At 40.3% G+C, this 17522-nt stretch overlaps 1 protein-coding gene across 3 annotated transcripts in view; it reads left to right on the forward strand.

Moving 5' to 3' along the window:
• The first annotated feature begins 6927 nt into the window (after positions 1–6927).
• KIF23 (kinesin family member 23) overlaps positions 6928–17522 on the forward strand; it is a 38668-nt gene continuing 28073 nt past the window's right edge. For all 3 annotated transcript variants that reach the window (XM_053595656.1, XM_053595658.1, XM_053595657.1), the window contains exons 1-3: positions 6928–7060; positions 11561–11630; positions 13052–13180. In XM_053595656.1, the coding sequence (XP_053451631.1) occupies positions 7026–7060; positions 11561–11630; positions 13052–13180 (234 nt within the window). In that variant the 5' untranslated portion in view covers positions 6928–7025. The remainder of the gene's footprint in view (positions 7061–11560; positions 11631–13051; positions 13181–17522) is intronic.

The following is a 17522-nucleotide window of genomic DNA, read 5'->3' on the forward strand; positions in this document are numbered from 1 at the left end:
AAAATAAGATCAAATGTTTCATAATGTTTTCATAAGTTTGGTTAACTTTAGTCCCATTGTATACTTTTGGGGATAGTGTTATAAATTCAAACCTTATAAAAAGTGTTTATACTGTTCATACTGTTTGGGAAGCTTCTAATGCAAAATGAGACTGGGTTGAAATATCATTAAGTTTTAAGTAAAAAGCATTAGATGTCTAACATGGATATAATTTTATCTGAGCCATCTCAGTCAAAATGTTGGGCAGGGAGTCAGTTGAAGACCTCGTTGGAAAGATGCCTTTTAATGAACTGGTTCTCAATATTTTAAAAATGTTTCAATGCACTTAAGAGATGTGACATACTTCTACTGGTAACAATTGCTCACAATTTGGCAAAAGGGAATACGATGGTGGTAGTGGGGCACACTTCTAATAAGATGTACCTCCTCCTCCTCTCCTTGTTTGAGGACCAATACTCTAAAATTTAGCAGACATTACATTTGTGATAAAACTTGAATGTGTTTGAATAAGGCCGTTTAGTCAACTTTATCTTTCTTCCTTCATTGAAGGGTTTCATTTTCCATTGCTCAGTTTTTAGAAAATAATTCTCATCTCTTTTCAAAAGAAATGAATTGGTAATTGTTAGTAGAACGCTGTAGGACATTTAGAGGTCTTGAGTACAACATGATTTAACTGTCTGGTCTGCTGCAGTCTTTCTCAAAGTGTTTTTTTGTGGAACACTGTTCACATGAGAGCTTCTGAGGACAGTGGAATGGAATAAAATGGTTTTGTTGGATACATTAAAGAAAGTGTCATTTCAATCTATTGTGTCTCTAATGGTACCTTTTTTTTTTATTTTTGGAAACACCTATTAACAGTGTACAACACTTTATAACATACTGGTTGAATGCCAGCCTCTGATTTTGTAGTTCGCAATCCTTTACAGCAGAGACTTATATCCAAACTCAGAGATGTTCTTCCAACTTACATTTATGTCTATCTGGTTTCTTGAACTGTGTGAGAGAAAAAATAAATAGAATTTATTTATTATCATGAAGTTGTTCTGTTTCCTACTTGATTTGGTTATGTTTCACCTATCATATTGCAAACATGTTCATTCCTCATGAGAAAAATGATTCCTGGATCTGGTAAATCATTAAATGAATAGTTAGTGCGTGGTATGTATAGAATGGAAGCTGTTCTAGAAGCTGGGAATATAGATGTGAATAAAAACTATGATGTCCCTCCTTCATAGAGCTAGTGGTCTGGTGGGGCAGACGGACAAGATATATAGATAAGTTCAGATAGTAACTGCTGTAAAGAAAATGAACCTGGTGAAAGATTACAGAGAAGGGTGGTGGGGCAAGTGAATTGGATGGCGACTCCAATACGCTGGCATTTGAGGAGAGACTTGAAAAAAACGAGCCAGGCTTGCTGGCGCGTGAGGGGAAGGCATTTTAAGTAGAGGCAATGGTAGGTACCATGGCCCTAAAGCCAGCAAGTGCTGGCCCATTTTCTTGGGAGGATGGACATCAAGTCGCTCCAGAAATGTGTAATTCTAGATGTCTGAATGACTTGACTTGCCACAAATTCTGAAAATGTTCTGGATTTTCTTTCTGGAAGATTGCCTAATGAGCTCTCTCTCTCTCTTTTTCTTTTGAGACAAGAGTCTCACTGTGCCCTGGATAGAGTGTCATGGTGTCATAGCTCACAGCAACCCCAAACACCTGTGCTCAAGCAACACTCTTGCCTCAAGCCTCCACAGGAGCTGGGACTACAGGTGCCTGCCACAACACTCAGCTACTTTTTTTCTATTTTTAGTAGAGACAAGGTCTTGCTCTTGCTCAGGCTGGTCTTGAACTCCTGAGCTCAGGCAGTCCACCTGCCTCGGCCTACCAGAGTGCTGGGATTACAGGTGTGAGCCACCATGCCTGGCCCTAAAGAGCTTTGTTAGGTCCCCTTGGTATTTTTATAGGATGTTTCAACTCAGCAATAAATGCACTGTAGACAAATAGAAAGCTGTCAGTCCCATATTCTATATGCTAAGCAACAGATTTCCAAAATTGCCTTAAATTTCGCCTTCTCCAGAATATAAAATGAGAGAACTTGAAAGAGCATTTAATTCAGCCCTTCTAAAATGTGTTCAATCATATAAAATGCAAATTGTTGGCTGGAGCATACTGATACAGAATAGCAAAGGAGAGGGAAGGGGTCTAGGAGTTTTGAATTTTTAGCAAAAGCAACAGGTGATTTTAATGTAACACTGATACAGGTACTATCTGATGGTAGTGGGTTATCAGAGCTTATTAATATTAGTGTCCCTAGAGTTGGTAGTCAAACCCCAACTGCTAAATTTGACTGGCTTAAAAAACAAATCACTTGATATAGTTCAATTATTTAAAAAAAAAAAAATTTCTGGGCGTCACCTGTGGCCTGGTGAGTAGGGCGCTGGCCCCATTTACCTAGGGTGGCAGGTTTGAACCCGGCCCCAGCCAAACTGCAACAAAAATAGCCAGGCGTTGTGGCAGGTGCCTGTAGTCCCAGCTACTCGGGAGGCTGAGGCAAGAGAATTGCCTAAGCCCAAGAGCTGGAGGTTGCTGTGAGCTTGATGCCACGGCTCTCTACTGAGGGTGACAAAGTGAGCCTCTGTCTCTAAAATAAATAAATAAAATAAAATTTCAGACTTAGAAAAATTTTACAAAGCAGTACCCAAAATGCCCAGGTACTTTTCACGCTTCCCTCTTTCAATATTCATAACTCCTTTCTCCAACAGTGAGAATCTGGCTCTTATTAGCCACAATATATTTACTTAGGTGCTCAATCTCCAGATGGCACAGAATGTTTCAGCATAATATTCCGTTACAGAATGTGGGGGAAAGAAGCCTGGTAATTAGAATTCAATCTCTTTTGAGTTCTTTTTGTTTTGAGCCTGACAGCAAGCCCGAGTCTAAACAGCCAAAATTACTGGGGTTAGTTACTTCTCCCTTTCTCAGTGAGTTGGCTATTCTTTTGAAATATAATTCAGATCACTTTTTTCTTTTTCCGTGAATTTTACAGTCTTCTTCCAATCTGGTTAATTTGATTAATTTGCGTTTTGAGTACGCAAAACATCAACATCCAACCTTTCATTTTACAATACAAATAACTGGGGAGAGGCATTCACACAGACGGGGATGTGAGATAATGTTTGCAAGGCCACTGAGGGAGCAGCAGGGCCAGGGAGGGAACAAGGCCTGTGGAGTGTGTCTTAGCTTCCTGTTTACGTTTCACTGCCTTCCCTTAAACACTCTGAGCTTGAGAAGTTTCTGGTCACTGGTGTTCATTGGGTTCTCACAGCTGGACTTGCTTATCTGGGTGTTTGGCTGAACATATGATTTCAAATCTGTGTAGTGTCAACCCCTCTTTAGTGATTTGCGTAAGCCCCTGGCTACTCCAGTGGGCAGTTTCTAATAAAGTAAAACTTAGCACACGAGACCCACAATCCCACCCAAAAGTAATAAAAACATATCTACATAAAGACTTTTACACAAGCAAGTACACCAGTTTTATTAATAATGGCCAAAAAGTGGAAACAACCTGAGTCTCAACTAGTGAATGATAAATTGTCTGCATTCATCTAATAGAATAGGAGGATCAAATTACTGGTATGTGCAATACTTGGGTGGATCTCAAAGCTCTATGTTGAGTGAAAGAAGAGATATTCTGGAAAAGGCAAAATCTTAAGGAGGGAAATCACAGAAGTGGTAGCCAAGACCTAGGACCAGGGGAAGGTGACTGACTAAAAAGGGGCAGCATGAGGGGGGTTTCTGTGTAATAGAAATACACATTTGATTATGGTGGTCGTTAGAGGATGGGGCATATTCATCAAATATATGGAATGATACAACTACAGAGGGTGAATTTTGCTCTATGTAAGTTGTACCTCAAGAACCTGACTTTGAAAGAAAAAAGCCTCCAGATTCTACTTCTTCCCCCTCTCCTCCCCACACCTCTGGTCTGTATTTCTAATTCTAGGGGGAAATGCAAATCTTTTGCTGGCCATGGGGTGTTCTTTGAAAGGAGGGATTCATTCATTTCTCCAAAATATGTATGGAGCACCTAATCCGCTAGGCACTAGGCACGCAACGATGCCATCTAGTGAGGCTGTGGGGATAAGCTGGCAGAGGGGACAGGAATAAATAAGTGGCTGCAGATTGGGATGTGAGAGCTGAAGCAAATTAACAGCTGCAGTGAGTGGGAGAGGGCAGCGGTGTGTGCTTGGTGGGGTGTGTGTGTGTGTGCAATATCCAGAGCAGGATAGTTGACAGATCTGCTGGGAACTGAAGATGAGACACTGTTGGAGAAAAGGAGGGAGGAGAGTATGATGGCAGAGAGAATGGCGTGTTAAGCCCCATATGTTCAGGGCACTGCAGTTGAACGTGGCTGGTGGGCACAGGAGGCAGTGATGTATGATGAGCCTGGAAAGAAAGCACCTCAGGGCATGGTGGAGGGTCTCAAGCAATGAGTAGCCACCATAGGATTTCACACAGGGGAGTGACAAGACCAGACCTGTGATTTAGGGGTGAGCTGGCTGCAAAATGGAAACTAGATTGGAGGGTGGCAGCAAGGAAGCCTGTTAGGGCAATGTTGTAGGCATCCAGATGAGGGAAGGTTACGGCCAATGGGAGGGAGAGTCTTGAAAGCTATTTAGTAGGTAGAACTGTTAAGATGTAGTGATTGAATGTTGGAATAGAAGGAGAGGCAAAAGCCAAAGATGGTGCCTCAGAGTGACTCTGGCTTGGGTGATGCCATACATTGAGGAGGAGCAGGTTTAATCTAAAGATTAGATTAGATTGAGTATCAAGGAGGTGGTGATCTTGGTGACAAAGAGTTCTAATAGAGAGACTGAGGCAGAAGCCAGACAGACAGCAAGTAGGAGATAAGTAGTCAGCAGTCAAGCCTGATTCCTAAATGGTACAGATCCCAAACTCTTGCTTGACAACAAAGTTCTAATGGCCCGAAAACTTCAACATAAAAAGCAAAGTAGTAGAAGCACTGGGAAAAAAATATGGGAAACTAAAACAAACCAACCAACCTCAGAGTGGGTAAGACTTTTCCTTGTATGACACAAAACAGAAACCATACAAGAAAAGATTGAGAAATTTGGCTACCAGAATTTTTTTCCTAAGCTGTCACCAAATGATAATAAGAACTAAAATATGAACTAGAAAATATTTGAACTCATATTTTGGATGAGGATTAGTTTTTTAATATAAGAAAAGCTTTTATAAATCAATAAGAAGAACTAACAACCCAATAAAACAACGAAACAAGGACTATGAACACAGTTTGTAGGGAAGAAAACACAACTCTTAAATATAGTAAACATCCAACCTTATCATAAAAGATAAACTACAACATGATTTTTTTTTTTTTTAACATATTAGATATCTTGTGAAAAGTCTGATAACACTTTGTTGTCTGAAAGTTGTGGAGAAACAAACATTCTTTAGGCTGGTGAAAGTGTATATTTGGGCTTTTATGGAAGACAATTTGGCAATATTGGAGAAACATTACAGGTGCATATCCTCTGACTCAGCAATTCTGCTTCTTGGAATTTATCCTGCATACTACTTGCATTGTATAAAATGATGTATTTGCAGGGCGGCGCCTGTGGCTCAGTCGGTAAGGCGCCGGCCCCATATACCGAGGGTGGTGGGTTCAAACCCGGCCCCGGCCAAACTGCAACCAAAAAATAGCGGGGCGTTGTGGTGGGTGCTTGTGGTCCCAGCTATCCGAGAGGCTGAGGCAAGAGAATCGCTTAAGCCCAGGAGTTGGAGGTTGCTGTGAGCTGTGTGAGGCCACGGCACTCTACCGAGGTCCATAAAGTGAGACTCTGTCTCTACAAAAATAAATAAATAAATAAAATGATGTATTTGCAAGTTTATTCATTGTAGCTATCTTTATAATATTGGCAAAAATCAAAACCATTCTAATGTTCGACGCAGAGGTGGAAAAGATATGATACGTCTTCTTACCTAACATATGAGCCATGGCCAACATTACTCTAACAAAACACCGGTAAACAAGATAAAAGAATCACAACAAATTTACTTAAATCAAAATTTTACATGAAAAAGTTTTACATGACATGGGAACCTTCAGAAGTGAAGTCCTAAAGACCCAGGGAAAATTGTCCCATTTTTATACTTATATTTGATGAAGAATAGACAATTATGTAGAAATATGTTTGGACAAATGGAGTATGAACTAGACTGAAGATTCTTCTTGACCTTTCTGTGTAGCATTCCCTAGTCTGGGGTACAGGGATATAGAAACTCTCTCAGGAATGAGTCTTATGACCTACTATCAGACAAGGTAGATAAGAGAATTTCATCATGCCAGCTCCTATACAGAAAGTGGGGGTTAGCGTATATTTCTGTCTGTCTTTGAGGGAGAGGAGTTTTGGTTTCCATGTTTTACTTTAGGAACGGGAGAAAGGCTGAATACTTGCAGAGAGGATTTCCAATCTCTTTTAGTTCCAGTATTTCAAAAAGCCTTACTTTAGGGTATCATTTTCTGAGCCCCAACCTTAACAAGGATATTAATTATGACCATCCTTACCACTGCTACAGTCCTGTAGGAAATTAAGAAGGCGCTAGAGTTCCATGAAAGTACAGATATAGATGTATATTTGATAGTTATCAGCTAAGGGGCAAAGGTTGAAATGAGATAGAAATGAGTTCACTGGATTTCACCTCCGAGGTTTTCCTCCAGCTTGCCACCCAGACTCCTCCCGCCCTTTCCGCGTGGTGGTCTAGGAGACTGGCGCCACTTCCGGCAGAACAGCCACTTCCGCTTAGGCCCCGCCCTTTTCCTGCGAGTGGGCGCTGATTGGCCCGTTTGAAAAGCGCCGCGCGCGAGCTCACCTGGGTTCCCAGGGGCGCAGCCCGGCTTTCCGGAGTGCGGCGCCTGAGCCTCGGAGTCCCTGTTCCCGTGGCTGGTTCCTGCCGCCACGCCGTCCTTGCCAGCCTGTGGGATAGAGCTCGGTGTACCGCGCGCGCGTATGAACAGCGCGGAGCCTGCTGCCATGAAACCAGCGTGAGTTCGGGGCCGGCGAGCAGGGAGGGCGGGCAGGGCGGGCGGAGGCAGGGGTCCGGCCGCGGGGGCTGAGGGCCTGCGGGCCTGCGTCTCTCCTCACGCCGTCTGCGCCCAGCCCCACGCCGCTCCGGTTACCAAAGGACAACCCTCCACAAGAGGACACTCAGGGTGAGCTTGGGCTTGGTGACCCCGGCCGCGTGTCCCCGCTGCGCCTCCGCCCCGCCCTGTCTTGGCCTCCTGTGGACTAGGAAAGGTCATCCCGGAGCCAGGAGTTTTTGTGCGGCGACCCTTGTTTCTGTTAACTGGGTTGTCATCCTCCTGACTCTAGGACACTGTCCCCCTCCCTGTCTCAGGTTTCCCTTCTCGCCCCGCAGATTGCATTTTGCAGAGTTAGTGCTGTTCAAGAGGCGACTCTGGTTAGGGGTCGTCTCGCACGTGAAGCCGAGTGTTGTGTTTTTTTAATTGGAGATTGGTTAGATGCGCTCAGTCCTCGGAGAGCAGTGGCCTTGGTGAGCGATGCATGCTTTTGCTAGCGCACTACCGTGGCCTTGAGGTAGAGACCATCACCTTCTATGGGCCAGTTACTTTTGTTTTATTCTTTGGCCAGAGATAGCCTCCGCCACCATACACAAACCCCCAAGCCCACAACCTAACTAAGTCGGTGACGGAACGTTTGGGTACAGCATTCCTAAGTAAAGAAGCATTTGTCTTGCAAAGAAGGTTAACTTTATAACTATTATCATTTAGGTAATCGTTTGCAAAAATGAATTTGTTTTATTAAAAAGCCAAACTCAAAATCTTTATAATAAAGGAAAGATACGGTGAGTTTTAGTAAACCTACCACAATAGTATTTTGCAGTTAAGATTAATTTGTCTCAACTGGGAGAAGAATAGTCTACAAGCCAAAGTCAAAATCTTTATAATAAAGGAAAGATACAGTGAGTTTAAGTAAACCTACCACAATAGTATTTTGCAGTTAAGACTAATTTGTTTGTCTCAACTTTTGAGAAAAATAGTCTACAATCCAAGCCAATAATTTCTTAATTTCTAATGTGCTAAATGTTCATCCAGCCTGTACATAAATGTGAAGAAAAAAGATTATATGGTAGAGAAATGGTGAAATCAATCAAAATGCCTTTACTACTGCTTACAAAGCAAGAAATTGGCAATTTGAAATCACATTTTGTTTGGTGACAAAGGATTTTTTTTTTTTCCAAGATCAATGTAAGGGCACACACGATTAAGTTACGATTACATTTGTAAGGTGAAGTCCTAGTTGTAGTTGTTTCCTTCACCCAAGTGTTCCTCACATTTGTGCACTGTTACCTTTGGGTGGGAACTTGCCAAACCCTGCCCCCTTCTTGAATTTAATTGAGTTTTTCTCTCAAATAAGCACTAGTTTCAATTTAGTATTGAGCACATATGATGCATATTTTTCCATTCCTTTAATACTTAGAGTTATCTTCAAATCCATCTAGGTCAGTGGTTTTCAACCTTCCTAATGCCACAGCCCTTTAATATAGTTCCTCATGTTGTGGTGATCCCCAACCATAAAATTATTTTCATTGTAAATAGCAGGAGAAAAATTTCTGTTCATGTCTCTTGCCCAGTTTTTAATATGGTCGTTTGCTCTCTTTTTGTTGATTTGCTTGAGTTCTTTGTAGGTTGTGGATATCAGATTAGTAGCATGCGGAACATCTTCTCCCACTCTGAAAATTCTCTTTGCTTTGTTGATTGTGCCCTTAGTTGCTTAGAAACTTTTTAATTTGATCCAATCCCATTTATTTTTGCTGTGATTGCCTTTGAAGTCTTCTTCATAAATTCTTTCCCAAGGCTGCTATCATTTAGAGTTTTTCCCATACTTTTTTCTAGAGTTTTTATGGTTTTTGATTTAAATCTTTTATCTATAGTGAGTTAATTCTAATAAGTGGTGACAGGTGGGGGTCTACATTCAGTCTTTACACATGGCTACCCAGTTGTCCCTGTATCATTTGTTAAATAGAGATTCTTTTCCCCAGTGTATACTTCTGTTTTCTTTATCAAAAATCAGATGGCATTATGAGACTGGTTTTATCTTTAGGTCCTCTATTCTGTTCCATAGATCCATGTGTCTGTCTTTGTAACAGTAGCATGCTATTTCGATCACCACAGACTTGAAGTTTGGTCACATGATGCCTCCAGATAAGACTGTATCATGAGGAAAGAATGATAGTTTGAATTCCTCTGTCCCCATTTGTATACCCTTGCTATCCTTCTTTTGCCTGATTGTATTGGCTAGGACTTCCGGCGGTATGTTGAATAGTAGGCATCCTTGTCTGGTTCCAGTTCTAAGGAGAAATACTTTCAGTTTTTCTCCATTCAGTATGATATTTGCTGTGCGTTTATCATAAATGTCTTCTATCAGTTTAAGAAATTTCTCATCTATGCCAATTTTCATAAGTGTTCTTATCAAAAAAGGATGCTAAATTTTGTAAAGTGATTTTTCTGTATCTGCTGAGATCATATGATCTTTGGTTTTACTTCTGTTTATGTAGTGAATTGTTTATGGTTTCGCATATATATAATCAGCCTTGCAGCCCAGAGCTGAAGCCCACTTGGTCATGATAAAAAAAAATTTTTTTGAAGTACAGCTGAATCCTGTTTGCTAAGATTTTGTTGAGTATTTTTACATCAATATTCATTAAAGAAATTGGTCTGTAGTTTTCTTTTTTGTTGTGTCCTTTCCTGGTTTTGGTATTGGGGTGATATTTGCTTTGTAGAAGGAGTTGGGTAGTATTCTATCCTTCTCGTTGTTTTGGAATAGGTTCTGCAATATAGGTGTCAGCTCTTCTTGGAAGGTTTGGTGGGATTTAGGTGTGCAACTGTCTGGTTCAGAACTTTCTTGTTGTTGGAAGCTTTTTTATAGTAATGTGCCCTTACCATATTTTCAAATTTCTGGGCGTGGAGTTTTTTGTAGTATTTGGTGAAGATCTTTTGTATCTTTGTGGTATCCGTTATTATATCCCCTTTTTCATTTCTAAATGAGCTTCTTAGAGATCTTGCTTTTCTGTTTCTAGTTAATCTGGTCAAAGGTTTATCAGTTTTATTTGTCTTTTTTGTTTGTTTGTTTTTTCTCTTGCAGTTTTTAGCTGGGGCTGGGTTTGAACCCGCCAGCTCCGGCATATGAGGCCGGCGCCCTACTCCTTTGAGCCACAGGCGCCGCCCTTATTTGTCTTTTTAAAAAACTGACTTTTTGTTTCATTAATTTTCTGAATAGTTCTTTTGGTCTTAATTTCATTTACTTCCTAATTTTGGATATTTATTTTCTTCTGTTTGATTGGGATTGAATTGTTTTTCCTTTTCCAGTTCCTTGTGCTGATTCATTAGATTGTTGATTTGTGCTCTTTCTGTTTTCTGGATGTGGGCATTTAATGTGATAAATTTCCCTCTTAGGACTGCTTTTGTAGTATTCCACAGGTTTTGATAGTTTGTGGCTTCATTGTCATTTTGTTCTAGGAATCTAGTGATTTCCTTCTTTATCTCCTCCTTGACTTGGCTGTTGTTCAGCAAAAGATTGTTCAGTTTCCATGCCTTGGTGTGGGGAATGAAGGTATCTGTTGGAATTGAGTTCTACTGTTATTTCATTGTGGTATGTAAAGATGCAAGGTATAATTTCTATTCTTTTAAAATTTGTTGAGGTCTGATCAATTTTGGAGAATGATTCATGAGCCATAAGAAGAATGTATTCTCATTAGTATTGGAATGAAATGGTCAGTATATATCTGTTAAACCCAGTTGTTCTAAAGTTGTATTTAAGTCCAAAGTTTCTTTGTTTAGTTTCTGCCTGGAGGATCTGTCCAGTTCTTTCAGTAGTTTGTTGAAGTCCCTGGCTATTACAGTGTTGTAGATTATCATATTGTTTAAGCCAAGTAGTGCTTCTGTAAAATTGTTCAAGAAAATATGTAAGCTATTTTCTGGCTTGGCACCTGTAGCTCAATAGCTAGGGCGCTGGCCACATACACCGGGGCTGGTGGGTTTGAACCCAGCCTGGGTCTGCTAAACAACGACAACTACAACAAAACAATAGCCAGGCATCATGGCCGGTGCCTCTAGTTCCAGCTACTTGGGAGGCTGAGGCAAGAGAATCGCTTAAGCCCAAGAGTTTGAGGTTGCTGTGAGCTAGGACGCCACTGCACTCTACTGAGGGAGACATGATGAGACTCTGTCTCCAAAAGAAAAAAGAAAATATGTAAGCTGTTTTGAGTATAGAACTAATTAAAGAGTAATTTGGTACATTTTATACCAAAAACGTATTCTACACCAAATTTTAATTGCTGTTGGATTACACATTCCACAAACACTCTGCTGCTAATGCAATTTAGTATTTGTGTTATTTGGGATGTAGTGTTTTGGAACTGCTAAGAAATAATTTTACAACTCCCAGGAAGGTTGTCTGAATAAGTTATAGGTGCAGTTTTTGCATTAATGTTGAACTAAAATTATTTTTTAATCTGTGACCAGGAGGCTTAAAACACCCAGGAAACCTCCAGTGAAAAAAGGATCCCAAACGAACCTTAAAGACCCAGTTGGGGTAAGGTCTCCCTGTGGATGTATGTGTGTATATTCTTTCTTTAGTCTTTTCTGCCTAATGTTAGTCTTTTCTATCTTACATATATGTTTGGAATGGAAGGAAAAAGAGATGTGAAAGTGCAATAAAAAAAAAAAAACATTTATTTAAATGGATTTACTAAATTGTGTAAAACTGGTTCTGGCTGTGAAATTTTGTTTTATCTATAGGATTAATTGGTCTAGTAAAATGAAGTCTTTTGTTGTTGATTGCATTCCTTCTATAATTCATTATAATTTGCAAAGTTAGATAACAAAAACCTTCAACTAGGTTTATTCTCTTTGGGATGCGGGAAAATTTTCTACTCCAATGAGCATTTTTTCTTACCTGCATACAGTAATTGAAGACACGGATCATGAGGAGAGCCCCAAACTTCTGGGGACCAAGTTTCATAAAGACTATGGTATAGCATAGCTTAGTTCAGCCTAATGCCTACTCATAATTGCAAATACTTCACTAGTTTCAGTTTAGGAACTTTTTCGTTTTGAGACAGAGTCTTAGTATGCCACCCTCGGTAGAGTGCTATGGCATCACAGCTCACAGCAACCTGTAGCTCTTGGGCTTAAGCGATTCTCTTGCCTCATCCTCCCAAGTAGCTGGGACTACAGGCGTCTGCTACTATACCCGGCTGTTTTTTGGTTGCAGTTGTCATTGTTGTTTAGCTGGCCCCGGGCTGGGTTTAAATTTGCCAGCCGCATTGCCACTGTTCTGTGGGTGCTGAGCCAGGCTTAGGAACTTGCTTTTAAAAGCAAATATCAAATAAAAGAGAATTGCTTTGCTCTAAGGCAGCAGTTCTCAACCTGTGGCTCGTGACCGTTTTGTAACATTGAAAATAAATCAGAAGGTTGAGAACCACTGCTCTAAGGTATTTTAAATCTGCCACTGTAGTCCAGGGTCTGACTCAAGGGAATCATGTTTTGTATGGAGAAGAATAGATTTTCCCTCAAAACTCCCCCAGCCTTTTCTTTTTACTTCTTTGTATATTAAGTATTAGGTTAAGCTGACAAGTTTTAAATTGACATCTAACTCCAAAGAATTCTAATAGCTTTAAAAATTTTATTGTGTGATATGTTGTTGGCTTTTAGAAATTTTTTTTAATAGTATAACTTTATTTGTACAATATACTCAATACTTTATACTATTATAATAATGAAGACAAGTCATACGCTTTGCTCCTTTTATTTTATGTGTATCTTAATGTTTTCATATCTAATATATCTGTTTGCATTTGTCAGTCTCAGCTAGCAGATTTTCATCATCATAGCTGTAGCTTTTTCTCTTAAGATGAGAGGTCAAATATTTGTGGAAGGATGAATGAGAAGCTTAAGTGAAAAATCAGGCAAAATGTGAACCTTTGTTCTTTATATTCCTTCTTGTTTTTTCAGGTATACTGTAGAGTGCGCCCACTGAGCTTTCCTGATCAGGAGTGTTGCATAGAAGTGATCAATAATACAACTGTTCAGCTTCATACTCCTGAGGGTTACAGACTCAACCGAAATGGAGACTATAAGGAGGTAATTCCTACTGGAGCCAAGTTGTATTTACTCAGTATATTGTTTCCTGAATGGCTTTTGCTTTTACATTTTTAAATTTAAGAAAGTTCATGTATGATCCCAGTTTTTTGTGAAGACTTATTTACTACTTCACTATAACCTTTATATCTAAAATGTTTTTGATTTCTGGGATGCACAGACACATCTCTGGTACACTGGTATTAGAGGATTGGATTTTGGGAATAATTTATTCCACTGTATACTTACTATTTTTTAGAGTATGTTAGAGATAGTTTAATGTAGAATGACATATAATTGTGTTAAGCAGTTATTTATATATATGTACATATATATACACACACATTTTCATGTGTGGACATTAAAGTAACTAATAATAGACATCTGTACTTGTATCAACCCCTTATAAAGTGTTTTTTTTTTTTTAGGCAGAGTCTCAAGCTGTTGCCCTGGGTAGAATGCCGTAGTGTCATAGCTCATAGCAACCTCCAACTCCTGGGCTCAAGCAATCCTCTTGCCTCAATTTTTCTATTTTTAGTAGAGATGGGGTGGGATGTCTCGCTTTTTGCCCAGGCTGGTCTTGAACTCATGAGCTCCAGCTATCCACCCACCTCGGCCTTACAGAGTGCTAGGATTATAGGCGTGAGCCTCCATGCCAGGCCATTATGAAGTGTTTTTATTTTTAGGAAACTGTTTAGCAAACTCAAAAATAATGAGTTTAGTTCAGTGTAGCAAATGTTTCACTAAGGTAGCAGGAGCATGAAATGCGTTTGAAAATAGAGGATGCAGTCATTACCTTTATGGAGTTTACAACTTAGTTGAGACAGATGGTATACAACTAACTCTCATATAGATAAGACAAAGTCATGTGTATTAAAGAGGAGGAACTGTGGGAAAGAAGAGAATGAATTCAGGTTGCCATTCACTTTTTTTGTGCTACTATTCCAGTGAAATTGCTTTTCAAAAACCATCAGTAGCCTCTTTGCTGCTGAATTTGATATATACCCTTTGTCCACATTACAGTCTGTTTCTCAACTGCACCCTTCAGGAAGCACTCTCCTGTCTCCCCCTTCAGTTCTCTCTGCTTTATTTACTCCCTGGCCAACTTTGCTAGCTCTTCCTCTTCTAATCTGTAAATACAGAGTTGGGCCATAGCCAGGGCTCTATGCTCTAATTCTGTACTTTCGTATAGCTTTAAATGTTGATTATATGGTAAATTTTTGGAATTTTTATCTCTATCTTAAACCTTTTCTCTAGCCCTAAACTCAAAATATCCAACTACTCATTTAATATCTCTGCTTGGGCACCATATAGGCATCTCAAATTTTACACGCCCAAAATGGAGTCCTTGATTGTTTTCCCTCTAAATCACTTCTTCTCTCGTTTCCGCAGATAATGGCACCTTTACCTGTAGGGTTGCTCAAAGCTTACCTTCTGCTGTCATGACCTGAACCCTACCTTTCACTTGTTCTTCTTTATATCTACTTTATTATTAGGTCAATAACTATGAAATGTCCAATTTTATTTTATTTATTTATTTATTTTTGCAGTTTTTTTTTTTTGGCCAGGGCCAGGTTTGAACCCACCACCTCTGGTATATGGGGCCCGCACCCTAATCCTTTGAGTCACAGGCTCTGCCCCTAAATGTCCCGTTTTAAATAAAAAATTTAGTTAATTATATCGCAGGTAAGAAGCAGTACAATTATCAAAGTATATGCCCAAAGTATCCACATGGTTTTTCCATCTTTTCTTTTTCTGAGACAGAGTCTTAAGCTGTTGCCCTTGATAGAGTGCTGTGGCGTCACAGCTCACAGCAACCTCCAACCCTTGGGCTTAAGTGATTCTCTTGCCTCAGCCTCCCAGTAGTTGGGACTACAGGCGCCCGCCACAATGCCCAGCTATTTTTTGGTTGCAGTTGTCATTGTTTAGCAGGCCCAAGCTGGGTTTGAACCTGCCACCTTTGGTGTATGTGGCTGGCGCCCTGCGGGCTGACCTACAGGCACCATCAGGTTTTTCCTTTTTGGGGTGGGGGGGGAACAGAGCCTCAAGCTGTTGCCCTGGGTAGAGTGCTGTGGTGTCACAGCTCAGAGCAACCAACTTCCAACTCCTGGCCTTAAGTGATTCTCTTGCCTCAGCCTCCCAAGTAGCTGGGACTATAGGCGCCTGCCACAATGCCTGGCTATTTTTTGGTTGTAATTGTCAATTGTTTGGCCTGGGCTGGATTTGAACCTGCCAGCTCTGGTGTATGTGACTGGCGCCTTAGCCGCTTGAGCTACAGGTGCTACCAGGTTTTTCCATCTTAATGTTAGCAGCGAAGAAACCTAGAGAGCAAGTAGCAATGAAATTGTGAAAGATGTTTTCCACAGCTTGTTGAGACTTGAATATTTTTCCACAGCTTGTTGAGACTTGAATATTTTTCCTTGCAAGACGTGGTCCAAAGCTTGGCAGAAGTGGTTGCCGTTGTTGCAAAGACTTATGAATATGATGGACGACAGAGTTTTCAAGTAGTTTGAACAGGATTGTGCACGGCATTGTCTTGCAAGAGGATTGTCTCTATTAACCTGTCTTGATTGACCAATGTCTGCTGCTTAACTGCATACAAATCCAGTTAGTTGCAGTAGTCATCCTCTAATCAATAGACCAGATTTCATGAAGCTGTAGTGGATAATATCAGCACTGGAACAACTAGACACTATTAGCTTTTACTGATGAAAAATTCAGTTTTTGATTTTTTGGCTTTTTATTTTTATCCAATCATTGTCCCATGTGCTTGTGATTGTCAAAAAGAATCCATTTCTCATCACATAATAATATTGTGTTGAAAATGGTTTGTTTTTATGTCATGACAGCAAAAAAAGGCAAGCTTTGAGATGATTTCTCTACTGATGCTCATTTAATTCATGCAGAACTGTCTATCCATCTTCTTTACCTTGTTAATTTGTTTCACATGGTCCAATATTGCTGACATAGTAATGTCAAACCTTGCTGCTAGTTCACACACAGGTTGAAATGGAGTCACTGCCATTACAGTTTTCAGTTTATTCATCTTGGTGTCAGGTGGCCCGCATGGCTCATTTTCAAGATTAAAATCACCAGAACAGAACTTCTCAAACCATTGACATACTGTGCATTCATTAGCCACATCCTTCCCAAATACTTTGTTGATATTTTGAGCTATCTATACTGCATTGGGTCCATGATGGAATTTACATTAAAAAATAATATGAACTTTTGACTTTATTCATGGTTTCACAAAAAAGTGTTCCAAGAAAAAAAATATGAAAATATAATCACAAGCCAAAATGTACCTTTGAAAGAATGTCGATGTACCTTCGCGATAAAACAAAAACAACCCCAATAAATGTCAAAAGTGAAATGTCAGAGATATCAACTGTCTGACTCAGTACTTAAGGAAATCGAACATTTCTTACTTAATAACTTAATAGAAGACCCTATCAGTTCTGTTCCTAAGTACATCTTGAAATTGTCGTTCCATTTTTATCTCCACTGCCACCACCCAAGCCTTAGCCCCATTGTTAATCTCTGAGACAATTTTTCTCCAACTATCTGTTGTGAAAGAATTGCTTTTTTCTTTCCTTTACTTTCTTTCTTTCTTTTTTTTTTTGTGGTTTTTGGCCAGGGCTGGGTTTGAACCTGCCACCTTCAGCATATGGGACCGGCCCCCTACTCCTTGAGCCACAGGCGCCGCCCTACTTTCTTTCTTTTCTTTTTCTTTTTTTTTGAGACAGAACCTCAAGCTGTCGCCCTGGGTAGAGTACCATAGCATCACAGCTCACAGCAACCTCCAAATCCTGGGCTCAAGCGATCTCCTGCCTCCATCTCCCAAGTAGCTGGGACTACAGGCACCTGCCTTCATTGTGCCTTGGCCACTTGAGCCACAGGCTCTGAGCCGCCTTTGTCTTCTTTTTTTAGAGACAGAGTCTCACTTAATCGCCCTCAGTAGAGTGCTGTGAAGTCTCAGCTCACAGCAACCTCCAACTCCTGGGCTTAGTTGATTCTCTTGCCTCAGCCGCCCGAGTAGCTGGGACTGCAGGTGCCTGCCACCACGCCTGGCTATTTTTTTGTTGCAGTTGTCTTTGTTGTTTAGCTGGCCTGGGCTGGGTTTGAAACCGGCTCCCTTGGTGTATGTGGCTGGCGCTGTAACCATTGTGCTACAGGCGCCCAGCCATTGAATACTAATCTATACATGTCTCCTTTGGGGCAATAATACTGATAATCTTAAAAAACATTGAAGAGTCATATTAATACCTGAGTGGGTTGAATTTAAGGTAAAGACTATAGAACAGGAAGACATTTTAATTTACTTCTATATATTCCAATCTAA

Source organism: Nycticebus coucang, chromosome 6, assembly GCF_027406575.1.
Source record: "Nycticebus coucang isolate mNycCou1 chromosome 6, mNycCou1.pri, whole genome shotgun sequence".
Classification (NCBI taxonomy): domain Eukaryota; kingdom Metazoa; phylum Chordata; class Mammalia; order Primates; family Lorisidae; genus Nycticebus; species Nycticebus coucang.